At 43.0% G+C, this 26,031-nt stretch overlaps 4 protein-coding genes and 1 pseudogene across 5 annotated transcripts in view; all 5 read left to right on the top strand.

The window, feature by feature from the left end:
* LOC308275703 (uncharacterized protein) overlaps positions 1-26,031 on the top strand; it is a gene marked incomplete at both ends in the record, with an annotated part of 67,951 nt that overhangs the window by 27,816 nt on the left and 14,104 nt on the right. The gene's annotated exons all lie outside the window — the stretch shown is intronic.
* LOC308275004 (uncharacterized protein) lies at positions 6,645-7,073 on the top strand (the record flags this gene model as incomplete). Its single annotated transcript, XM_080713015.1, has 1 exon — positions 6,645-7,073. The coding sequence occupies one exon, from the start codon at positions 6,645-6,647 to the stop codon at positions 7,071-7,073; it is 429 nt and encodes a 142-aa protein (XP_080569141.1).
* Positions 14,236-14,634, top strand: LOC308275003 (keratin-associated protein 2-2-like; the record flags this gene model as incomplete). The annotated part of the gene is made up of 1 exon (XM_080713014.1): positions 14,236-14,634. One exon carries the CDS (start codon positions 14,236-14,238, stop codon positions 14,632-14,634), a length of 399 nt encoding a protein of 132 aa, XP_080569140.1.
* On the top strand, positions 16,504-17,240 carry LOC308275002 (large ribosomal subunit protein bL9m-like; annotated as a pseudogene). The gene has a single exon. The product of its transcript is annotated as a large ribosomal subunit protein bL9m-like (transcript).
* LOC308275497 (uncharacterized protein) lies at positions 19,998-20,423 on the top strand (the record flags this gene model as incomplete). Its single annotated transcript, XM_080713807.1, has 1 exon — positions 19,998-20,423. One exon carries the CDS (start codon positions 19,998-20,000, stop codon positions 20,421-20,423), a length of 426 nt encoding a protein of 141 aa, XP_080569933.1.

Genomic DNA, 26,031 nt, shown 5'->3' with positions numbered 1-26,031 from the left:
GCACCAAAGCTTACCTAAGAAATACTGAAATCCCACTCATTAATTCACTCAGTAGCTGATACAGAGGACCTCCAAATGCCAGGTGCCGCCTGATTAGTGATGAACACGCCTCTCTTGTAGCCAAAGTGCTTTCAGTCAAATGGGCTCAATAATGAGTAAACACAGTGGGTCAACAGAGATAGAAGAGGTGGGGGTAGAATTTGCCAGGCCCACAGTGGCCAGTGGCAATCAGCTAAACAGCACGGCCCATCTCAGTTTCTTCCCACAATCCCCAGAGCAGCAGGTTTCAAGATGCCTTCTATGCCTCACCCATATCAGAATCTCCTAGGATGCTTATTAAAATCCACATTCTTTGACCTTAAACTCAACCTACTGAATCAGAATTTCTGCATGTGAGGCCACAAATATGCATCTTTAACGATCACTTTCATATAATATACATCCACATTAGAATTTCAAGACCATGATCTGAGGGGTAGATCTAGATGTGAAAACTAACTTGAGGGTTCAATGAAGCATGACCCTGGAAATCATCCAAGAACATCCACCAGGACAAGTCATAATGAATGCATTCGCAGGTAAAGGGGGAAAAAGAAATACAGTAGTATGATTGGATGGCACCTAAAATCACAAAGATCAACACGGAGGAGAAACATCTCTAAATGAAAGTGCAAAAAGAAGAAAAAAGAGATAAGAAGGAAGAAAGAGAAGGGGCGTTCAAGGAAAGGTGGAGAAGCAGTGGAGACAGAGATGGTGAGACGGGCAGGAGAGAAAAGTAGACAGGTGCTAGCCACCTGGTATGAGTATTCCAAGGGCACACGGGCGACCCAGGACAGTCCCCTGCCTGCTCACATGGATAGGGATCTGTATACTCCATCAGAGGTGTCCTCCTCCGACCTCTGCAGATCCATGTCTCACCACCCATTCCCCACCACAAGTAACACTGAACTTGCTCTCAGAAACTCCAAACTTTGCCTAGTTTTGGATATTTGTATGTAGTTCCACATGTCTCTGATTTCACTCATCTTCTATCATTTATCTTAAATATTTCTTCATCTACTCTTCCCTTCTACCTTCTTTATTTACATCATTTGATTCATTTTTAAAATTCAGCTCAGTCTTCTTCTCAAAAGGACGTGTCCTAACCTTCATACCACACATACATATATATGTGCACAAATGCACACATATGCCTGCACCAGCATCAGGCTAGGCTAAGTTTCCCCAGTATGCTCCAGTAGCATTCTGAGCTCGCCTCCCTTCCCAAAAGACATGGTCTTGAGATGACCTATTTCTTTGCTTTCAAGGCAGGACCTGAAATTTGTAAAATTGGCTCCTAATGCTAAGCTCTGTGTTCAGCACATAGCTGGTACTTGATTTCTATGTGTTGAATCAAACTAAATTGGAAGGGAATAAATTATCTTTTTTACGGCAAGAATTCTAAAAGCCAGACTTTTTAAAATAAAATACTTAGGCATCAGTGTAACTTGACCTGTCTGACCTTCTAGTTTACTTTCTGCAAAATGGAAAAATTAACACTCTGACTTAATGTATATAAAGTGCTCGGCATATAGTAACTGCCAGTACCACTCATTTATACTATTTGCTGTGCATGGGAACACCATGGTATCTAAGATAATCAAAAGAATTGCCCTTTCTTACACATTGAAGTCATCAAGAGTCAGAAAGGATGTGGGGGAAGATTTAACTAATCACATTTCAACAATTTTTTTAGGATAGTCCACATTGGCAGAAATAGATTTTCTAATAAGTGTAGTAAATTCACAAACATACCAAAGTCAATTGCTAAGCCAAACATAAGAAGGAGGGAAGGGGAGGGAATGGGGCGGGAAGTGAGGACAGGCTGAATGAGTGATGTGTGCATGTCTGCCCCTACCATCTTGTATCCCATTAAGATGTATGACTACAATGCACCAATTTAAAAAAGAAAAAAGATATTTTTTCATTCTAATAAATGTAGTAAACAATTTTTTCATTCTAACAAATGTAGTCATTTTTATTTTTTAAAAATCCATTCTAATAAATGTAGTAAAAACTTTTTTCCATTCTAATAAGTGTAGAAAACTTTTTTTTTTCAGGATAGCCCACATAAATGTAGTAAAGAAGGTATGAAAAATCCAGCTGGGTATCAGAGTAAGGTTGCCTCAGAATGAAAAAAAATCATTGATTCCAAAAATGTATAGAAATGAGTCCAAATGACAGAATATGTTAAGTAGGAGTTTAGCATCAGAAGAAAAGAAGAATTGGGTGTGACATAGTATCTGATAGTCAGATTCCCCACCACCACCACCAACCAGAACCATCGGAGGGGATTAAACAACAAAAATCAGTAGGAGATACTAAAAGAATGCATAGTCTATATTCCCTGATTTAGGCAGATAAATATCTTAAACCACTTAAGAGAGATATCTTCTTTTAATCCCAAAAACAAATTCACAAACTTCACTAGTTCTCCAATAATTGTTTTTCCAACTAAAACATTTTATCTTTTTAATTAATTATACACATTGGTCTGTCCTCCATGTTTAGTTGAATTCTATATAAATCAGCCCATAAAGAATATCAGACACTGAAGACTCTTCCCATTTACAGATGAGACTGGGAGAGTTTAAATGATTTACTGTCAGTTAGATAACTGCTAAATGGAAGGGGAAGAATTTTTTGCGGGGGTGGTACTGGGGATGGAACCCAGGGGCATTCTACTTCTGAGCTATACCCCTAGCCCTATTTTTTATTCTTTATTTTGGTGGTGGAACCCAGAGGCTTTCTACCTCTGGGCTATACTCCCAGACCTTTTTTGGAAACAGGGTCTCACTAGGTTGCTGAGAGCCTCACTAAGTAGCTGAGGCTGGCTTTGAACCCGTGCAATCCTCCTGTCTCAGCCTCCCAAGCGTGGGGATTACAAGCGTGCGCCACCACACCCGGCTTTATTCTTTATTTTGAAACAGCATCTCACTAAGTTGCAGAGGGCCTCACTAAGTAGCTGAGACTGGTCAGGAACCTGTGACCCTCCCATCTCAGCCTCCCAAGTACTGGGATTACAAGTGTGCCCACCAGGCCCAGCTGAGGGAAGGATTTAAATCCCTTTTGTCTTCCATGTTCTTTTTCTGCTCTTTCCCCCTCAACCTTTCTCATCCCTATATCTGACTTTTATGATTAGAGCCTATTTTTAAGATTATTTCTGAGACAAATTCCCCAAGGAATTCATATTCTGTGTCAAGAATTTTAGAAGTTTCCTGACATCCAGTGACCCCTAAACTAGTGCCTAGCAAAACACAACTGGCAAAACTATTAAATGAGACCAAGACTCGATGTCACAAAGCCACCATCACTGTAATTCTTTTTCAATCCAAACACAAAAAGTCCACAGTTATTACCATCATTAATATTTATTTCCTTTCACTGGTAATTATGGTCCTGAAGAATATGTGGAATTGGAATCATACAACTTAAAAAGCCCATATCCTAAACAGTAGGGACACAGCTCTTGTTCAACAAGTGTAGGTCTATTAGTGCATGGTAGTAAAGGAGCTCACACAGCAGAAAACCATGGGGAAGAGAAATGTCATAGTTCTGGTAACTTTGCATGAAGGGATGTTTGGATAGGTTCAGAAGAATCAGCCCCGGGACTGGGCTCTCAAGCAGATTGAAGGCCCTCCTTCACTATCTTGATAAGGTAGTTAAGATAAAGGGGCACTGTTGGTAGCTGAAACTCTGACCCTGAGCTGGACACTGAGGATGCTTCCCTGTATCCCGATGCCTTAGATCCTGTCCAGGTAAGAGTGAGATAGTCCTTTGATACTGGTGTGACCTTGACTGGCAAAATTTCTGGCAGTCTGCAATTTTAGAAAGCAAAAATGTCAGTACTGTGTCTTTTGTTAATTAACAAAAATGATAGATTCACAAACATATCCCGATTCCTAATCTGGGTCTCTGCTTACATTTTAAGCCAATAAATAGTATTCCCAACCATAAGTCAAGCAAATTCTTGCCTTGTTTCACCAGATGAAATACAATTTTTTTTTCTTTTTCTTTTTTTTGCGGGCTTGGGGATGGAACCGAAGGGCATTTGACCTCCGAGCTACACCCCCTGCCCTATTCTTTATTTTGAAACCTGGTCTCACTAAATTGCAAAGGGCCTCACTAAGTAGCTGAGGCTGTCTGTGAACCGCGATCCTCCCGTCTCAGCCTCCTAAATGCTGGGATTACAAGCGTGCGCCACCACGCCCGGTGAAATACATTTTTTAATAACTGCTGCTACATGTTGACTACTTTGAGTGACTCTGAGTTGGAAAAAGACTCAGAGTTGAGCATCAGTATTTATACGGAGAGGAAGAACTGTAGTAGTGTTGAAGATTTGTTACTTCTTTATCTGTAAGACTTTGGAGAAATCATTTCACCAATCTGGTCTTCTAAAAAGTGTGATGCATCATAAATTCAAAAGTCTCAGGGATCAGGATTATGGCAGACAAAAGAGAGTATAAAAATGAGCACACAACATAATTTTCTTCTTCTTCTTTTTTTTTTTTTTTTTGCGGTACTGGGAATGGAACCCAGGGGCATTCTACCTCTGAGCTACACCCCCAGACCTAGTTTTTATTCTTCATTTTGAAACAGTCTCACTTAGTGGCAAAGGGCCTTGGGTAGATGAGGCTGTCCCTGAACCGCGATCTTCTTTATGACTGTCATTCACAGGGATAATGGATGTAACTAGAGATGTGCTAAGTGAGACTAGCCAGTCTCAGAAAGTCCAGGGTGATATATTTTCTCTCATATATAGAGGCTGGAGAAAAAAATAGGAGACATACAAGATTTTAGATAAATGAGGGGGAAAGACCAGTAGAATAGTGGAAAGGGTTGGGAGAGATGGGGAAGGGGAAAAAACGAACTGAGGAAAGAAACAGTTCAAAGGATGCTACGTCCATATATGAGGGTATCACTACGAATCTCACTAACTGGTACTGGGAGGGAGGAAAGGGAGCAGGGTGGATGTGAAAGGAAACACACCAAGTGATGTGTGCATGTATTTTCGCATCACTCTGAGCCACAATGCAATGCATAATCACAATGCACTAATAAAAGTATAAAAATAAATAAATTTTAAAAAATAAGCACACAAAACAAAATCTACCTCAGGAGGCAAATTTGCTCTGAAGGTCACTAGCAGCCCTTAGACAATGTTATCTTTTACCTTCATATCTGTGGATATAAAGCACAAAGGTTGTTTTGTTTTGTTTTGTTTTGGTGGTACTGGGGTTCCTGGAAAACCCTTCTACCTCTGGGCTACGCCCCCAGACCTATTTGTGTGTGTGTGTGTGTGTATGTGTGTGTGTGTGTGTGTGTGTGTGTGTGTGTGTGTGTGTGTGTGGTACTGGGGTTCCTGGAAGCCCATCTACCTCCAGGCTACACTCCAAGACCTATTTTATATTTTTGAAACAGGGTCTGTTATGCCAGTGTGGCTGGCTTCGAACCAGCGCGATCCTCCTGTCTCCACCTCCCAAACACGGAGATTACAAGCGTGCGCCACCACACCCGCAGCACAAAGCTTTTTTTTAATCAGTCATCAGCTCACCTAATTCTCCTTGTTTTTTTTTTTTATAATCCTACCTACATAACTCATAAGCAATCAAAACCCTCAGCCGACCAACCACAGGGTCTACTATAGAAAGATAATCGATTTCTGTATAAATATTTTTAATTATGAAGAGCCTAATACAAGGTGCCATGTGCCACCTACAAAGATAAAATTACTCCAATTTCAATTCTATTTCCAAGACTATGATTAGAAAAGGGCATTCCAAAGGTAGGATATGAATAAAATTCTGACTTAGTTTGGCCTTATTGACCCATGAAAAGTTTCTCCCTATTAATTGCTTCATTTACTTTTATAATGCTTTCTAAACTTTGTGATTACCATCTGATAGAAAACTATGCAGAATTTTCTTTATTCTTTTTTTGCCCACTATTTACATACATAATAAGTATATCCTAAGTGTGAGTTATAGGTCAACTCAGACTAAAAATGAATTCACCCTAGTACCTTTGGTGATCATTTCCTTATAAACAAGGTAAAGCATATGTTTTCCAGAAGCACTGAGCCAATTTTTCCATAACAGAACAGATACACATCTTTTAAGAGGAGCCATTTGGGCTTTTAAGAAATTGTCACTTCCTCCGTCTCAATGACAATGAGAAACCAGGTCTGTGACTCATGAACAACACAGTCTCGCCTCATCACTGATGGTGAACAAGAGGAAAGTAAGATGCTGGCAGCACTGGGTCCTTCCCACTTTCAACCCGTCACACGACTTGATCCAGAAGGAATGGCTAGTGAATGAGCAATTTTTCTGATGATATTGAGCACTAAGTAGTCATTTCAAGGAAAAAGGCAGACAGAAAGGAAGGAAAACATCTCACCTGATGCTGGAAGTGTTGCCCCAGCACCTGAATCTTGAATACTCATTTCAACAGGCAGCCACAACTCCAGGAAATGATCAGGTGTACTGAGGATCATCAGAACCTGGCCAGGTATATAAAGGACCCAGAAGGAGGAGAGAGACATCACACCTGAGAACATCCAACTCCTCTCCAATCCTCAACCTAACTCCAATCCAAACACCATCATGACTGGATCCTGCTGTGGCTCCTGCTGCTCCCAGAGCTGTGGGGGAGACTGCTGCCAGCCCTGCTGCCAGCCCTGCTGCCAGCCCTGCTGCTGCTGTGACCCTTGCTGCTGCCGCCCCGTGACCTGCCAGACCACCGTGTGCCGCCCGGTGACCTGCGTGCCCCGCTGCACTCGCCCCATTTGTGAGCCCTGCCGCCGCCCCGTCTGCTGTGACCCCTGCTGCCTGCAGGAAGGCTGCTGCCGCCCCATCACCTGCTGCCCCACCTCCTGCACGGCCGTGGTCTGCAGGCCCTGCTGCTGGATGTCCACCTCCTGCCAGCCCATCTCTGTGCAGGCGCCCTGCTGCCGGCCACCCTGCTGCCAGCCTGCACCCTGCCGCACCACCTGCAGGACCTCCTGCTGCAACCCCTGTGGCTGCTGCTGCTGAGTGCCCGACACAAAACATTGCCAGGTGTGCAGAAAGGTACACAACTCCCCACTCCTGCTGGATCCAGTGAAAGACATCGTTTTTGCAGCCATGCTTTCTTTCAACATCTAACGCAACATTAACTGCCTATTTCCCCACGTAGGTATGCAGCTAATCCCTGGCCCTCTTTCACAATCTTTAGAAAAATTCCAGCTCTCATCCTCTGAATTCTTTGCTTTAAAAAAATGTGTAAACAAAGATCAAAGTTCCAATGACATTCCTCTCCAATGAAGCTCTATCCTGCTGACTCATTGTCATTTTTCTACTAGTTCATTTTTCTCTAAGTGGCATTTTTTTTCCAGAATATTATTTTATGCTGTGTTTTGTCATGGTCAATAATAAATAAAATTTTATTTCTGGAGAAGCAAATATGTTTCTTTTTATTGTTTCTTAATCTTCAAAGGCTTGTTTTTAGGTTAAATTATGCTATGTGGAATCAGAAGAAAAAAGAAAAAAAAAAAGGATTTTGAGCCTTAGCATAAGAGTGGGTCAGCAGGTACAGGTTTGTAATTATAATAGCAACTCAAGTAATTCAGATCATCTCATGTGATACAGCTCTGTATTTCAAGCCAGAGGTTTTGTGGTAACGGGAAGGAAATAATGCAAATAGGCCAGGTCCCTCTGATCATGAACTTGACCGGTGAATGACCCACACACATGGTAAGGGGAAGGATGCCTGAGCTGCAGCCCCATTTGCTTCCCAGTGTAGAAAACTGTAGTGATTGATGTCAAGTCGTGCCTGGGTGTCCCTAACCACTGCATAGCCTATGCTGGAACCCCCCACCATCCCATCCACATGGCTCCCGCTAGCATCTCCACAGCCAATTCTGCTCCCAGTGGACTTGCTGCTGCTGATAAAACAGGGACAAATGTAGCTTTAGTCAAAAGCAGCCAGATTCTGAACCTGACACCCATTTTACCACTGAAATAATGTCAAGATGGTTGAGAGAGTGATAACATGAATCCATACTGGATATAGTTTTGTTGTTAAGACACATTTAAGCCATCAGGAAGACTAATTACTGAGTTCCCATTTGTGATCGAAAAGGATTTTGAGAATGTGCTACTTGTATGTTCAGGTATATCTACTGCCTGTTGAGAAGAATCAGGCAAGTAAGGTTGGTGAGGGAAGGATCGTTGTGCGTGTGTGTGTGTGTGTGTGTGTGTGTGTGTGTGTGTGGTACTGGGGTTCCTGGAAGCCCTTCTATCTCTGGGCTACACCCCCAGACCTATTTTATATTTTTTATTTGGAAACAGAGTCTCTTGAGCCAGCGAGGCTGGCTCCGAACTAGCGTGATCCTCCTGTCTCCGCCTCCCAAGCGCGGGGATTACAAGCGTGAGCCATCACGCCCGGCAAGGGAAGGATCTTGATTGACTTTTTTCTCTCTGGACTCCCACTGACCTGCACAATATTTGACACATGGAGCTGAGAACACTCAGAAATTACCTTTTTAATAAAGAAGTATTAATGAAGTCAGAAGAGAGCAAGATATCACCATCACACCACAACTCTCTCCGCTCATTTTGGATATTTGCATTGTGACAAGAAAATAATGATATATATATGTGACTGGGGTGTGTCTCAGGGATAGAATGCTCCTGGGTTTCCAGCTCCAGTAATCCCCCCACATACACATACACATACACTCACAAATAAACCTCCTCACGAAGAAAAGTTTTTTTCTTGAAGCATGGCAAATATTTCTCAACATGAAGCCTATTATATTTTACAATTTTGGTATGTACACAATGAGGTTTTCTCTTTATTAAGGGTCTGCGAGTTTGCTAATGAACAAGTTAATGAGTCTAATATCTTTCCACATATTCATGATCACACTTTTCAAATTCTCTATTGTCTTTCTTTCTCCCCTTAGATGTCTAGAAACTTTTTTTTTCACTCTCGGTGTTTTCTCAGACAACGCTTTGTTTTATCCCAAACTCATCGCTATGCTGTTCTTGTTTGTTTACATAGTATACTCATACCCTGGTCAGCCACAGTGGCTGGAGGGAGTCGGGGTAAGTCTTAAGGGATTGTGAAGACAGCATGGTTGAGGAGAAGGAATAAACCACCATGCCCAGATCTAGATATAGAGAAAAAGGTCAGACCCAAGAAAATCAAGAGGCAAGGGCTACAATATGGTAAATGACATCATTTTTTATAAGTACTGGCAGTTTGAAAAAAATTGAAAGTCACTGTTGGTTTTGTAAGCAAAACTGAGCTCAAGCCTAGTAGACAAGGAGGTATTGGTAAAACTAGGTATGGGCAAGATGGGACCTGAGACCATTTTCACCTGGGGTCACTACCTAGGACATTTGCCCCATTGTGAGGTGCAACCTTCCCTTAGTCTGGCTCGGGTCCTTTGACTTCCTCACCATATTGGTAGCTTTGTTCACAGTGACCACTTAATTATGTTCAATTATGATGATATTTCCTTAAGGTATGTTTTAGAAGTTTCAGAAGGCTGAATGGCACATCATTCTTCCAATTCCTGAGGATATTGATAAGACATAAAATCATTTCAGATGACTGTACTACAAACAACAATTGTGTTAAAAGTAAACACAGTGCTTACATCCCTACATAAAGCAGGCATTCTTTAATGCCTGAGAATATGGGCCTCACCATTCATTCTTCAGCTCTTTGAGTTTATAAACAATGGCTCCAAAGATGTTTTTGGAATAACTATTGGCTCTAACACTTAATAGGTGTATGACTTTGAGCAAGTCACTTATCTGGTTCCTCCTAAGAAAAATGAGGAATATAATAATACTTGCCTCATAAGAATGTTATGAAGAATATTTAATATGTGTATTTCATTAAATATGTTTGCTTCAAACTCAATGGTACTCACTGAAAATTATAAGTATAAAATTCACTTTGGTTTGAAAATATAAAATCCAGGAAATAAGTGAGCAAATGTATCTAAAACAACATCAACAACAAAAAAAAACTACTAATGATGAAGGCCCACTAAGATGTATTACTAAAGTTCTGAAAAGAGACAGAAAATTGCTTCTTTTACTGAAAAACCTTGACTTTCAAAATATTCCTGTGGTATTATTCTCCACTTACTTTACAGAGTGGAAAACGATACTCATGACTTGGTAAATTCACTTCCACTCTTAGTAAGTGACCCTGAAGGCATGACAAGTAAACTATGCTATCCAAACACCAACTGGCAAAAGCATCATGAAATTCTAAAGATAATTGGAGACTTTGAAGTTAGGGTTATTATGTCCACAGGTGAACCATAAATAGCAAAATATAATGGATTCTCCATTAAATCAGGGCAACAAAGAGTCTTTTATGAGTACCCGAACAGCTAAAAGAAGACTGAAGAACTTACTACCCTGCCAATGTTATTTCAGAAAGAATAAATAAATACAAGGAAATTATCATGTGACCTGAGGGTCATGGGCACCTGACCAGGTATATAAAGGGCCCAGGGTGGAAGAGAAAGACATCACATCTGAGAACATCCAACTCCTCTCCAGTCCTCAACCTCACTCCAGTAAAGACTTCAACATGACCTGCTGTGGCTCCTTCTCCTCCCAGAGCTGTGGGGGAGACTGCTGCCAGCCCTGCTGCTGCCGCGACCCTTGCTGCTGCCGCCCCGTGTCCTGCCAGACTACCATTTGCCGCCCCGTGACCTGCGTGCCCCACTGCACCCGCCCCATCTGTGAGCCCTGCCGCCGCCCCATCTGCTGTGACCCCTGCGGCCTGCAGGAAGGCTGCTGCAGGCCCATCACCTGCTGCCCCACCTCCTGCACGGCCGTGGTCTGCAGGCCCTGCTGCTGGATGTCCACTTCCTGCCAGCCCATCTCTGTGCAGGCGCCCTGCTGCCGGCCACCCTGCTGCCAGCCTGCACCCTGCCGCACCACCTGCAGGACCTCCTGCTGCGGCCCCTGTGGCTTCTGAGCACCCATAATAGCTAAGGGCTCCCCAGTAGATGGCAGGCCCTACCCTGCTGCTGCTCACTGCATTGCTGCAGAACCTTCTGCGTTTTGAGAAGCTTAGCTGTCATCTCTTCAAACTAGCTCCTACTATGCATGGAAGACACCTCTTCAGACAAACTACTGATGGAAAATCTTCTCTCCTTTTAGACTCCTGTCTGATTCCTATATCATGGTGTCTGTTTTCTAATAAACTCAATACTCCTGGCATAGAAATCATGGTCTTTGTAATATTTCCTTTTGTTTGATTGTTTCTCTATTGTCCAGAGCTTTTCAAGGCCCAATATAGAATGATCCTCTTAAATTGTTCCCTGAAACAACCTGAGTATATTTCTTATAATTATTGTAACTGGCATATAGAGAGCACCAGAGCTCACAAAGGTGAAAATGACCAGATCTTCATCAGGTGCCCAGAATTCCAGACACATGTCAGCCACCTGAGAAATGTCTTACAGTAGCTTAGGTATTGGGAGGCTGCTGTATTGACACTCACTTTTCCAGTCTGAGGATTTGTTTATGGAACTGACTTGCTGGCACAATATGGCCTTTAAAATATAATCTTGCTGGGCGTGGTGGCGCATGCTTGTAATCCCCGCGCTTGGGAAGTGGAGACAGGAGGATAGTGCAGGTTTGAAGCCAGCCGCGCTGGCTTAAGAGACCCTGTTTCCAAATAAAAAGTATAAAATAGGTCTGGGAGTGTAGCCCGGAGGTAGAAGGGCTTCCAGGAACCCCAGTACCACCAAAAACAATAAAAAAATAAAAAATAAATATAATCTTATTTATATATTTATAAGTTATAAATATACAATATCTTATATATAAGACTAATAATTATGTATAATACATATATATATGTACATATATATATGTACATATATATATATTTTTTTTTTCTGGGTGTGGTGGCAAAGTATTGTAATCCCGGTACTTGGGAGGCTAGGATAGGAGGATTAAGGTTGGAGGACATTCTCAGCAAGTAATGAGACTCTCAGTAACCTAGTGAGATTTTCAAGACAAAAATATTTTAAAAGGGCTGGGGATGTATCTCAAAGGTAGAATGATCCTTGGCCTAATCCCCAGCACCACTTATACTAAATAAATAAATAAATAATACATGGTTTATTTAACAAATTCAAGACACAAAGTATCAGATACCGTTCTTAGTCCTTGTCAAGCCCTCATGAAAATACTGATAGGTACCATTATATGACTCAAGGACACAAGCCAGTAAGTGGCAGAGTGTGCGTGTTGCCTGGTTGTAGCAGTGTCAGAAATAGCATCTGACTTGCCACCAATGTCAGAGCACAAAGCCAAGCCCTCAAATCTGTAGCATGAATAACATGAGCATGAGCCCCGTGTCCCATGCCTGAAAAGGAAGTTTGGCTGGAGGCAGAGGGGAGATCCGTGCATTGAGTGAACAGATACTGGAAGAGTTTACTGGATGATTCTCAGACTCTGCCCTTGTGGGTCCTTATACTTAGGGGGAAAATACTCTTTTTGGAATGACTTGGGGTGAGAAGTATGTGCATCAGAGAAATTATCCCTGGTAGCTTCCTGATGCATTTGGTATCTGCTGAAGAGACGACTCTCACTGAAAGAAAATCAATCAGTATGGATTCCACAGCAAATGTGAAAATTGATTATGAGACAATGTGCCCTGAAAAAAAAAGAATATATACAACTTTTTTTTTTTTCGTCTAAGTTACTGTCCTGAAAACAATTCATGAGCAAAGAAAAGACTGAAACTTGAAGTCAAGGGTCACTGGGAATGAGACTGCTTGACTTCTCCCTCTTGTCTCCCCAAGCTGTGCTGATGTGTTCCGTCAATTTACATTCCTTTGAAAGTTTTGAAATTCCATTTGGAGAACTTTAGATCCTGGGGCCTGAGGCGCATTTTTTCAAATAATGAGAGTGATTCTAAAATGACCCAAATGCTGTCTAGCATCCGGGCATGATGGTGCATGCTTGTAATCCCAGTACTTGGGAAGCTGAGACAGGAGGATCGCAGGTTCCCAGGCAGCCTCGGCTGCTTAGTGAGGCCCTCCACAACATAATGAGGCCCTGTTTCAAAATAAAGAATGAAAAAATAGGGCTAGTGGTGTACCTTAGAGATAGAATGCCCCAGGTTCAATCCCCAGTACAGAAAAAAAAAATGCTGTCTAGCAAGTAATAGAACAGGTACAGCTGGACAAAATAGTCTTGTTCCCTCTGTAGGTCCTTTCTGCCCCCAATGATGCTGCCTGGAGAAGCATGTCTGGAAGATTTTTAGTTGAGCCGCGGCATAACAACTGTGTGGTAGCCTCCCATGCGCATCCCCTGACAGTGTATTATATAATACACTGCAATGTTGGATGAGAAAAACTCTATCAGGTCACTTGGAATGCTAAGTACATGTATTCCGAAAACAAATCCCATGGAAGGATATGTTTAACACCTCTCTAATTGACAGGTAGGTGCTTTCAGGGAATCTGTTAGGGTACAAAGATATAATTGCCATTTTCTCCAAGTTCCTCTATGTTTAATTTCTTTTAAAATTCAAATTCCCTTGGGACCATTTTATCTGGGTTCAACTGGGTGCTATCTACTCCCAATTCAGCATCAAAAGAGGCAGGTACCTAACAGGTACAAAGTTGCAATCAGAGAGGAAGAATAAGTCCTGGTGTTCCATCACACATAGAGTGATTATAGTTAAAAATATTCTATTGCATAATTTTAAATATGCAACACAACAGGAGGGAAGATTTTGAATGTTCTCATCACAAAAATCTGATAAATATCTGCATTGATGGATAACCTAAGTTAATCAATGCACAATGTATAAATGTACCAAAACATCACACTGTGCCCCATAAAGATGCACAATCATCTGCCAATTAAGAGAAAGCTCATATCATCTAAAATGGCTATGAATTCTTGGGTATTCATGATAAACAGTGTGAATACATTCATATTCAGAGATTCAAGAAGTATTCTTTAATGAGATAATGAGTATGTCACAAGCAACCATTAGTCAAAAAAATTCTACTTAATTGGCCAAAAGATAAACAAGAGAGGTCATGATCACCTGACCAGGGAATATAAAGGGCCCAGTGTGGGGAGAACAGGCATTACACCTAAGAACACCCAACTCCTCTCCAGTCCTCAAACCCACTCCAGCCAAGACTCCAACATGACCGGCTCCTGCTGTGGCTCCTTCTCCTCCCAGAGCTGTGGGGGAGACTGCTGCCAGCCCTGCTGCTGCCGCGACCCTTGCTGCTGCCGCCCCGTGTCCTGCCAGACTACCATTTGCCGCCCCGTGACCTGCGTGCCCCACTGCACCCGCCCCATCTGTGAGCCCTGCCGCCGCCCCATCTGCTGTGACCCCTGTGGCCTGCAGGAAGGCTGCTGCAGGCCCATCACCTGCTGCCCCACCTCCTGCACGGCCGTGGTCTGCAGGCCCTGCTGCTGGATGTCCACCTCCTGCCAGCCCATCTCTGTGCAGGCGCCCTGCTGCCGGCCACCCTGCTGCCAGCCTGCGCCCTGCCGCACCACCTGCAGGACCTCCTGCTGCGGCCCCTGTGGCTACTGAGCAGTGATTGGAATGCCTGGAGCAAGCAATCAACCTTCTCAACATCTTATTACCCTTTCTCTACCAAACAAGTCCCCCTACCATGAGCCACCAAGACCCCAAATCAACCAGCCTGTGAATGGAGACCCAGAGTCATCTATGAAAGATAGACTTGGGCTATCTTTCTAATAGAAGTAAAGTCCTTTTTTCCAACTTAGATCTAGGATCTTGGGGGATGTTTATTTTCTAATAAACTTCTCTTCTTTGGCCTCATAAACACTGATTTGTTTTTATTTCTCCTGCTAAATTTTTTCATTAAATTTCAACACAAGGAGAATTGTGCTTACTGCCTGCGACCCTTTAGTCACAGACTGCCTCCACTCCAGGGACATTACAGTTGAATGTTCCCCTCTTTAAAAAAAAAATCCTTCTACAGGGATGAGTCAAAACCACATGACTTCTCCAGGAGAATAGAAAAAGTAAAAGCAAAACATACTCTGGTGTCAACAGAGAAGTTGACTGGAAGGAACAAGAAGGATTAAAAGAAGCTAAGATTTCGTATGAGTTGTTTCTGGTACTCAGAGTAGAAGGAAGGTGGCGTTCTCGGCAATGGAAACAGGATGGACATAGATATGAGGAAGGAGACATAAGAACTGTGCATAGGACAATCTGGCTGAGAACAACAGATAGAAGTACAGTGATAGGAGAAGAAAAACTTGGAAAATGTATATGCTTTGCATGTTAGCCAAAGGAGTAGGCAAGTAGACACTAAAGTACTTTTGAAAACTTTAGGGAAGAAGATGACATGACAGCGTGGTTGCCTATGGAAGTCCCCTATAAAGACAGAGGCCAGAGTCTACAGATATAACAACCATGCAGAAATTAATTGGAAGGCCATTGCCCTAGTCCCAGTAATATACATAAGAGCTTAACTAAGGTGATGGTCATGGATTAAGAGAACAAGATGAGTATTACAGATGTAGAAATCCAGAACTATGTTAACTAAGATGAGTATAGAAAACAGAACACAATTAGGAAACAAATGTTACTTATTGAAGTTCTGGGAGGAACTCTTCTAGTATGAAGGCACTTATGGAACCTAGGTTTATTCTAACTCTGAGCTATACCCCCAGCTCTGTATTTTTTTTATTTATTTATTTATTTATTTATGTATTTATTTATTTATTTATTTATTTATTGGTGGTACTGGGGTTCCTGGAAGCCCTTCTACCTCCAGGCTACACTCCCAGACCTCTTTTTTTTTTTTTTTTTGAAACAGGGTCTCTTAAGCCAGCAAGGCTGGCTCCGAACCAGCGCAATCCTCCTGTCTCCACCTCCCAAGCGCAGGGATTACACGCGTGTGCCACCACATCCGGCCTTTTATCCTTTATTTTGAAACAGGGTCTCACTGAGTTGCAAAGAGCCTCACTAAGTAGCTGAGGCTGTCTACAAACCAAGATCTTCCTGTCTCAGCTTCCCAAATGCTGGGATTACAAGCATGTACCACCACACCCACAAGAATTTTAACATATTTATACTTATTGTGAGTTTAAAATCACTACTTCATAGTGTATCTGCCTACAACCTCATATTTTTCTTCTTGAGCTATTACAAAATATTTTAAATAAAAGCAGGAGAGTTTTACTAATACTAATTAACTCTGGAAAACAAAATGGTATAAATTTTTAAAATGCTTTAGAAAATATGATGGGGATTTTTATACCCAACTCTTCTGGCTATGCACTATGTGAATGCAGAAGGTCACATAACTTCTCCAAAATGTATCCATTCCCAAACTTAATAGTATCCTAGTAGTATCAACTGACACTGAGGACAACTTAAAAGTGGTCCATGCCACACCAGTGTTCTAATTTAAAACATTGAGTCTGGATGACAGCCACTAGCGAGGCTCTGCTGCTACACAGAGGCATGCTGAGGCTGCTCTGGCCATGGCCTGGTGCAGGCACGACTACCACAGAGCACCACTTTAGTCTCTCGCACCTTCAGAGTGCAGGCATCACAGAGCACTGGTGGAAGGTGCCACTGGCCCTAGAGGACCCAAAGCCACATCGATACCAGCAACATGGTGTCTATAGGCTGGTGGAGGAAAGAGAAGCACGGCCCCAAGGCAACATGAAGGTCATCCTCTGGCAGTCTGTGGAGGAGCTTGGAATCCAGGGTAACCTGGTCTCAATAAAGAAATCCATGGGTCATAACCAATTTCCACCTCAGGGACTGGTTGTGTGTACATCCGCTGAAAACAAGTAATTCTTTGAATAGGAGAAATTTCTAAGACAATGAGGAATACTGGAGAAGATCCAGACCAAGGTAGGGGAGGCAGCAATGAAATTTCTGAGAAACCGTCACACAGAAGCAGGAATGGAGAACAATGTCAAATGGGAGCTAAACCCAGAAATGGTGGCCCACCCCTTCCTCAAGAATCCTGGTTTCATGATAGTCTCCCATGCATTTAAGTTACCAGAGGAGCCCGTCACATAGTGGGGTGAATACTGGTGCGAGGTGATGGTAAATGGGCTTGATGTTGTGAGAGTTCCTGTGTCTGTCGAAACTTTGAGAGACCCAAGATCAGAAGATATAAATACTGGTTAGCCCACCAAGATGCCTAGGGCCTGAATCCTGCCAACTCCCAAACAATCTGAGCCTGCTCTCCCTCCAAAAACACAAAGCAAAATCCAGATCTGTGAAGCAGACCTGGGTCAGCACCCAGACTGTACTCCCAGTTCTGTTCAAATAAGAAATTCTGAAGATACATGAGTGCATCTGATTGAACTCCCTCTCCATATTTGACAGTGGCCACATCCACCCTTATTGGGGGGCAGTCTTGCTCAAGAAGTACCAGGCTGGTGATTTCACAAACTGGATACCAACAGAATGTGACAGTTTTGTTCCTATTTAGCCACTTCTTCCATAGAACAAATAGAGAATGTAATCTTGTCTCTAGCATTTGCCTCTTTTTCATTATCCAAACTGAACATTTGTATATTAAACAGAAATAAAGTGATGTGTTTTGCTGAGCTACTCAGGAAGCTGAAGCAGGAGGATTGCAGGATCAAGGCTAGCCTGGGCAACTTAATGAAATTCCATCTCAAAATTAAAAAATAATGATAATAAAAGATCTTGGGATTTAGCTCAGTAGTAGTAGTGGTACTGGGGATTTCAATTCCCAGTACCACTAAATAATAAATAAATAAATAAATAAATAAATAAATAAATAAATAAATAATCTCGGGATGTAGCTCAGTACCAGTAGTGGTAATAAATAAATAAATAAATAAATAAATAAATAAATAAATAAATAAAAATAAATAAGGCTGCATTGTTCTACATTTGACACATTTCCTTGATTAATCCCTCTATCAACATTACACTGATTTGTTTACTAGAGCAAGACATAAGACAGAAAAATAGGATCTTGCTTTTATTGGAATCCTTTAGTGCTCGTGTATAGGATAATTAAACACTTTATATTAAGAATAATGTTACTTTCTACACTTACAATATTAAGTGGTTAAAAATGGTTTACTAGGTTTTCTGTGTACATATGTGTGTGTGTGAGTGAGTGTGTATGTGTGTGTGTGTGTGTGAAAGAGAGAGACGAGAGAGAGAGAGAGAGAGAGAGAGAGAGAGAGAGAGAGAGAGAGAGAGAGAGAGAGAGAGAGATGCCTAGGGATATTCTGCCTCCAAGCCATGTCCTCAGCCACTTTTATTTTTGTTTTGAAATAGGGTTTCACTAAGTTTCTGAGAGTCTCACTAAGTTGCTGAAGCTGGTCTTTCTCCTGCAATCTTCCTGTCTCAGCCTCTCACGTACTGGAATTAGAAGCATGAAATTTACTAGTTGCTTTTTTTTTGTACCTCTACTATTCATTGATTATATATAATCATTTTCAACTTCATACTTACTTCCATGGTTACTATATGACATGAACATCTTTATTGAAACTGGGATGAATCATTTTCTAATGTAATTATATTCACCATACAAAACAATCTATCCACCTCTTAAAAAGCTAATTCTATGCTTCGATTCATTATTGGAAGGGAGTAATAAATCTCCCATAAGTAACAATAATATTTTTTGGGCCACCACTTTTTTTATTTCACCTCATGTAACCCTACACATTCAATGGAAAATCATAACCTTTCTTTTGGCAACTACCAGAAACTGTTTTGGCTTTTTGCTAAATTTATCTTTTTTTTTTGCATTTATAAATATTTAACCATATCTGGCCATTTATTTCCTAATATACATTAAAACACTGTGATCTAGAAAATAGCATCTTTTACAGAAAAAACTATGTATGAACATAAATTCACCAAAACTGAAAGTAAATCCTGCCTTTGAGAAATAAGCACTGTCCCAGTAATCCATATAGTGTTGTTTTTTATCTCCATGGGAAGAGGCATAAATTTTACTAAAATATTTTGAGATCTTTTTCAAGTATTGACTATGAATTTTATCCTCTTTTATATTAAATTGGAATGGAACAGATTTTGGTTGATATTCTCTCCTGAGTGTTTCCTCATGTATGAATGCCTGGAGTTCAGGAGAAATCACAAAAATTAGGAAGATGTGATATCCACTATGAGTTTCTACGAATATGGAGTTTGTTCAGGTTTCTACCTGGCTGTCTATAGAGACTATATTCTTACAATCTATAAATTTAAAGATGGTTGCCAGGCGTGGTGGCACACACGTGTAATCCCCGTGATTGGGAGGCAGAGACAGAAGGATTGTGCAAGTTCGAAGCCAGCCTCACTGGCTTAAGAGACCTTGTTTCATATATACATATACATATACATATACATATACATATACATATATGTATATATGTAGTAGGTCCGGGAGTGTAGCCTGGAGGTAGAAGGGTTTACAGGAAACCCAGTACCACAAAAAAAAAAAAAAAAAAATTAAAGATGGTCTTACGTGAAGGGCAGCCCATGATTAATCATTCCTTTCTGGAGATGTGAGGCGTGGAGAATATGATACCCAAATCCTATAACCTTACAAGGTGACACTCACCTTGTCAGGTGCTGTAACCACAAGCACCAAACTGAGGCTGAGGCTCCGGTGGAAATTACAGCATTGTTTGGAAACAAAGCATTAACATTTCTGCCAAGGACAAACATATTTTGTGAGCATTAGCTGAGCAATAGGGAAAACCCAATTTGGAGATATGTTTAAAGTAACTCAGCACTTGAAAAATCAGAGGGCCCTAGAAAAGCTGGTTTAAAGAGTAACAAGACAAAAATGCTGTCTGTCACAGAGGGACTGGTGGGACTTATAAATAGCCTGTGGTGGAATAGGCAGCCATAGCTCAGAAACTTCTCTTGACATCACAACTCTCCGTCTGAATCCTGACACCATGGCCTGCTGTGCTACCAGCTTCTGTGGATTTCCCTGCTGCTCCACCGGTGGGAACTGTGGCTCCAGCTGCTGCCAGCCCAGCTGCTGCCAGCCCAGCTGTTGCCAGAGCAGCTGCTGCCAGCCCAGCTGCTGTGGGTCCAGCTGTGGCACCGGGGGTGGCATCGGCTGTGGCCAGGAGGGTGGCTGCGGAGCCGTGAGCTGTCGCGTCAGGTGGTGCCGCCCAGACTGTCGCGTGGAGGGCACCTGCCTGCCCCCCTGCTGCGTGGTGAGCTGTGTGCCCCCAACCTGCTGCCAGCTGCACCACGCCCAGGCCTCCTGCTGCCGCCCATCCTACTGTGGACAGTCCTGCTGCCGCCCATCCTGCTGCTGCTCCTGCTGCCCACCCACCGGCTGTGAGCCCACCTGCTGCGAGCCCATCTGTTGAAAACCTCCTTCTGATAGAAACCTTAAGGAGATGGCACTTCAAAACTAACCAGCGGAGAGTCCCAACAAATTTCTGAAGTCTAACACCCATAACCCCACTTGCAACGCCCTGTTGTATGGCTTTGTGGTTTCTCAAGGAGGTAATATCATTTGCAATGGAAGACCAAAGATTTTTCTAGAACTGAGTATCAACAGAAGTCCTATGATGTGAAAAGGGCTGTGTAATATTTTGTTATATCATCTGAAATATTTCAACAACCCACTGAGAGTTGGATTTAATAAAAGCCATGTCCTCGATTATGAAGTCTTTGTTAGAACTTTCTTTTCTTTAGAATTTGTTAATGGTATTAGAATATTGGGTTTTTCAAACTCTTGATATGGCACTCTTTATTTTTTTCTTTTAATAATGTTCTTTAAAAGTGGTTTTCCTTTCTTATGCCATTAAGTGCTCCAAATTTTTGCAGCCAAAATATATAGTTAAAAGAACAGGACAGCCGGGCGTGGTGGTGCACGCTTGTAATCCCCGCGCTTGGGAGGCGGAGACAGGAGGATCATGCAGGTTCGAAGCCAGCTGCGCTGGCTTAAGAGACCCTGTTTCCAAATAAAAAGTATAAAATAGGTCTGGGAGTGTAGCCCGGAGGTAGAAGGGCTTCCAGGAACCCCAGTACCACCATAAAAAAAGAAAGAACAGGACAGTAGGTAGGAACTATGTCCCGAGTTTTTTAGCACATGCAAATGGTAGGCTCAGTGTTCCAGAAGATTTGTTTTACAGAAAGAAAGTTCATATCATTCAGCTTCTTGAGGTGTTGCCAAATGCATCCATCCATTCATACATGAGCCTGTGTATAATTTTAATGATCAAAGGCAGACAAAATCTCAGTACAAAATGGGAAAGATCATGAAAACAAGATATTAAGATAATAGCACCATGTGTAAAAGCATCCTGACTTCTAGTCCCAGCATGGTAACTAGCAATCCGTGACTTCTTTTTACTTAGTTTTTCTGGTACTGGGTATTGAGTGCAGGAGTACTTTATCACTGAACTACATGCTCAGATATTTTTAAGTTTTATTTTGAGACAGTCTCCCTAAGTTTTCAAAGCTAATCTCAAACTTGTGATCCTCCTGTCTCATCCTCCTGAGTAGCTGGGATTACGGGCATACACACCACACCAGACTCAAACCATGATTTCTTGAGAAAGACTGTTCACTTGCCTTGACAATTATTTCTTTCTTTTGATCTTATCATTGGTGCGTGCTAATGTTACAGAGTGGTGGGTTTTATTGTGGCGTATTCATATATGCATATAACATAATTTCATTCACTCCCTATTTTCTTTCTTTATCTTCCCCTTCTCCCTCCTGCTTATTTTTTTCTCTACTCCAATAAAACCCCTTCTATTTTTATGACTTTTCTTTATTCTCTTCTAGCTTCCACATATGAGAGAAACATATGAAATATATCTTTCTGTCTGGCTTATTTTAACATGATGTCTTCTGGATCTCTCCATTTTTCTGCAAATGGCATGATTTCATTCTTCTTTATGGCTGAATAAAACTCCACTGTGTATAAATACTGTGTATACAGTATATATACTGTATATGTATATATATATATTCTCTACCATTAATCTAGTCACAGACATCTAAGCTGATTCCATCACTTGCCTTCTGTGTTGCACAACTATTTCTAATCTGATAATTGAGTTGTATTTCTTACAATGTGCCTTCCAGTCATAGGCAAGTAGATCACCTCCTAAACATGTGACTCATTGACAATTAATCTCTTTCTGTGTCCAAAGGGGGAAAATATTATATGGTCAAGTAATACTATATGTTTTGTCACTGTATTGAAAATTTACAAAGCACATTAGATTATTAAGAGAGCTGAAATGACCTACAATAAAGAAATCTTTTTAACGACACTCCCAAACTGACTTAGCCAAGAAAGCCTCTGTTCTTATTTTACCTTATTTTATCCTGTAACACTAATACTTCTCAAAAGATGAACGAGAATATCAGTCTATATTTTCATAATATGTACACAGTCTTTTCCTGTATTATGAAGGAGAGAGCAAATGTTTATTATAGGAGTGAACCTAAATGAATACGATGTTGGTTGGACATTCACTATTCTTATTCTACTCTCTAGAAAGTGTTCTGGAATAAAGCAAGGATGAAATAAAAGACACACACTGAGATTTCTATTCCTCAAGATAAAACTTTTGGTCATAAAACCAACATAGGGAGCCACATATTAAGAGTAGAGGAACACAAGAAGCAATTACTTGAAGGTTATGGGTTATTCTTCTGGGGCAATGAAAGCTTTGAAACTATAGAGAGACAGTGGCTGTATAATATTAATGCACTAAATGATGCCCAATTGTACACTTTAAGATTATTCAAGGATATTATGTGAATTTCATCTCAATTTGTGAAAATCAGAAGAATGAGGTCTCCATTAGCACAATTTTACCAGTATTAGAAAAAGGTACCACCTCCACCTTGGGGTGGACAGACCTGGTACACAAGCCTGTGAGCCCACGGCATCCTGGTGTGAAGAACAATGTATTCTTTCCTTTGAGTGGACAGAGCTCCACATCAGGGCACAACCTACACAGATGCACTTACTGGCCCTATGGCATTATCAACATTCTATTCCCCTCATATACAGTTCTCTTGTCTCCTACCAGGATAAGAAGATTTAGCATCGATGCACCTTTTACTTAGAAGGACTTCAGCTTAGGGCCAGGCGTGGTGGTGCACGCTTGTAATCCCCGCACTTGGGAGGCAGAGATTGGAGGATCACGCAGGTTCGAAGCCATCCTTGCTGGCTTAAGAGACCCTGTTTCCAAATAAAAATATAAAAAATAGGTCTGGGAGTAAAGCCCGTAGGTAGGAGGGCTTCCAGGAACCCCAGTACCACAAAAAAGAAGAAGAAGAAGAAGAAGAAGAAGAAGAAGAAGAAGAAGAAGAAGAAGAAGAAGAAGAAGAAGAAGAAGAAGAAGGAGGAGGAAGAGGAGGAGGAGGAGGAGGAGGAGGAGAAGGAGAAGGAGGAGGAGGAGGAGGGAGAGGAGGAAGAGGAAGATGAGGAAGAGGAGGAGGAAGGACTTCAGCTTAGAAGTACCTAAATGACCTATGTTGGCATTCAGGAGAATCGATAAAATCTTGGTTATTTGGTTTAGGATGGAAAGTTGGGGTGAGAGAAGATTCAGTCTAAATCACTTGTAGGATGGAGCCCAATAGAGAAAGAAGCACATATGCCCTGGGCAAGAATGGCATGTGTGTTTTGCTTGTGTATCAAAAACATCTTACCCCTCAGAAACCTGAAAATCCTAAACTTCAGATGCAACTGTATTAGAGAACTAGTAAAATGGAGATGGGGGATTTAGAAGAAACACCAAAACCTATAACTAGGAAACAGGAACTTTAGAGTTATATATTATAACTCCAAACAATAGTATCTCTCTTATTTCAGGGTTAATTGTTCAAAATAACAGACAAATATGTTCTTTCTTCCTATGAAATGCTCTGGGCCTCTAAACTTGAGTGACAAAATGAAAACCAAAAAGAATAAGCACAGTAATTTTTCAAATATTTTATATATCAAGGCATGGGCATTTCTGCCTAAGGAGACCACAGATAGGGGTACCCAGCATTTAAACAAAATAGAATATCTACACAGAGAAACATCAAGAACCCTTGTGGTTTTTTTTTTTTCAGTCTTGACTAATTTTATTTTTTATTTATTTTTTTAATTAATTTATTTTTTAAATTGGTGCATTGTAGTCATATATCAATCACATTGGAGTACAAGACTTGAGAGGATATACAAGCACACATCATCCAATTAGCCCTCCTCCAGCCCCCGTCCCATTCCCTCCCCCTCCCTCCATCCCACGCTTCTTTGGTGATTAACTTTGATACATTTGTTTATGTACCTCCTGCGTTTTAAAGAGGCTCCGTCCTCCAGTATTACATACCCTCTGATTGGTCACATTAGTTGCTTCACTATAGGGCCCTTTCTATAGCTCAATCTCTTCCTGTTGCCCTTTTCCTCCTAGTTATTGCTGATTAAGAGAAGCGTCTGATTTATATTTTCTGTGATATTTCTCTGTGCATGCTGCGTTGCAAGTACCAATCCCACTCTTGATGGTCCCAGTAGTGGCCTGGCTACTCAGTGGACTAATCCAGACCTCGCTCGCTCAAGCAGCGGCCTTGCCTCATGGGAGGACCCAGTTCTGGTCTCGCTAGCCCCTGAACCGGTCAAACCCCTAAGCTGGCTTTGGTCCCGACCTTGGAGGCCGCAGGAGTGAACTTGCCTCACTCCAGGCTCCGATGCTGGCCATTGGCCCCTGCACCGGTCTAACCCCTTGGCAGGATTCCAATCCCGGCCTCGGAGGCCCCAACACTGGTAATGCCTCACGACAGGCTCCGATGCCGGCCTCACTGGCCCCAGCACCGGCCTAACCGCTTGACAGGATCTTATCCTGGCCTCAGAGGCCCCAGTACCGGCCTTGCCTCAAGGCAGGCTCCAATGCCGGCCTCGCTGGCCCCAGCACCGGCCTAACCCCTCGGCAGGCTCCGATCCCGGCCTCGGAGGCCCCAGCACTGGTCATGCCTCAAGGCAGGCTCCGATGCCAGCCTCGCTGGCCCCAGCACCGGCCTAACCCCTCGGCAGGCTCTTATCCTGGCCTCGGAGGCCCCAGTACCGGCCTTGCCTCACGGCAGGCTCCGATGCCAGCCTCGCTGGCCCCAGCACCGGCCTAACCCCTCAGCATGCTCCGATCCCGGCCTCGGAGGCCCCAGCACTGGTCATGCCTCACGGCAGGCTCCGCTGCCGGCCTCGTTGGCCCCAGCACCGGCCTAACCCCTCGGCAAGCTCTTATCCTGGCCTTGGAGGCCCCAGTACTGGCCTTGCCTCACGGCAGGCTCCGCTGCCGGCCTCGCTGGCCCCAGCACCGGCCTAACCCCTCGGCAGGCTCTTATCCTGGCCTTGGAGGCCCCAGTACCGGCCTTGCCTCAAGGCAGGCTCCGATGCCGGCCTCACTGGCCCCAGCACTGGCCTAACCCCTCGGCAGGCTCTTATCCTGGCCTCGGAGGCCCCAGTACCGGCCTTGCCTCACGGCAGGCTCCGATGCCGGCCTCGCTGGCCCCAGCACCGGCCTAACCCCTCGGCATGCTCCGATCCCGGCCTCGGAGGCCCCAGCACTGGTCATGCCTCAAGGCAGGCTCCGATGCCGGCCTCGCTGGCCCCAGCACCAGCCTAACCCCTTGGCAGGCTCTTATCCTGGCCTCGGAGGCCCCAGTACCGGCCTTGCCTCAAGGCAGGCTCCGCTGCCGGCCTCGCTGGCCCCAGCACCGGCCTAACCCCTCGGCAGGCTCTTATCCTGGCCTTGGAGGCCCCAGTACCGGCCTTGCCTCAAGGCAGGCTCCGATGCCGGCCTCGCTGGCCCCAGCACCGGCCTAACCCCTCAGCAGGCTCTTATCCTGGCCTCGGAGGCCCCAGTACCGGCCTTGCCTCAAGGCAGGCTCTGATGCCAGCCTCGCTGGCCCCAGCACCGGCCTAACCCCTCAGCAGGCTCCCGTCCCGTCCTCGGGGGCCCCAAC

This window comes from Muscardinus avellanarius (assembly GCF_963383645.1).
Source record: "Muscardinus avellanarius genome assembly, chromosome: 16".
NCBI classification, from domain to species: domain Eukaryota; kingdom Metazoa; phylum Chordata; class Mammalia; order Rodentia; family Gliridae; genus Muscardinus; species Muscardinus avellanarius.
Note: the sequence above shows the minus strand (reverse complement) of the source record. Positions and strands in the feature narration are given on the sequence as shown.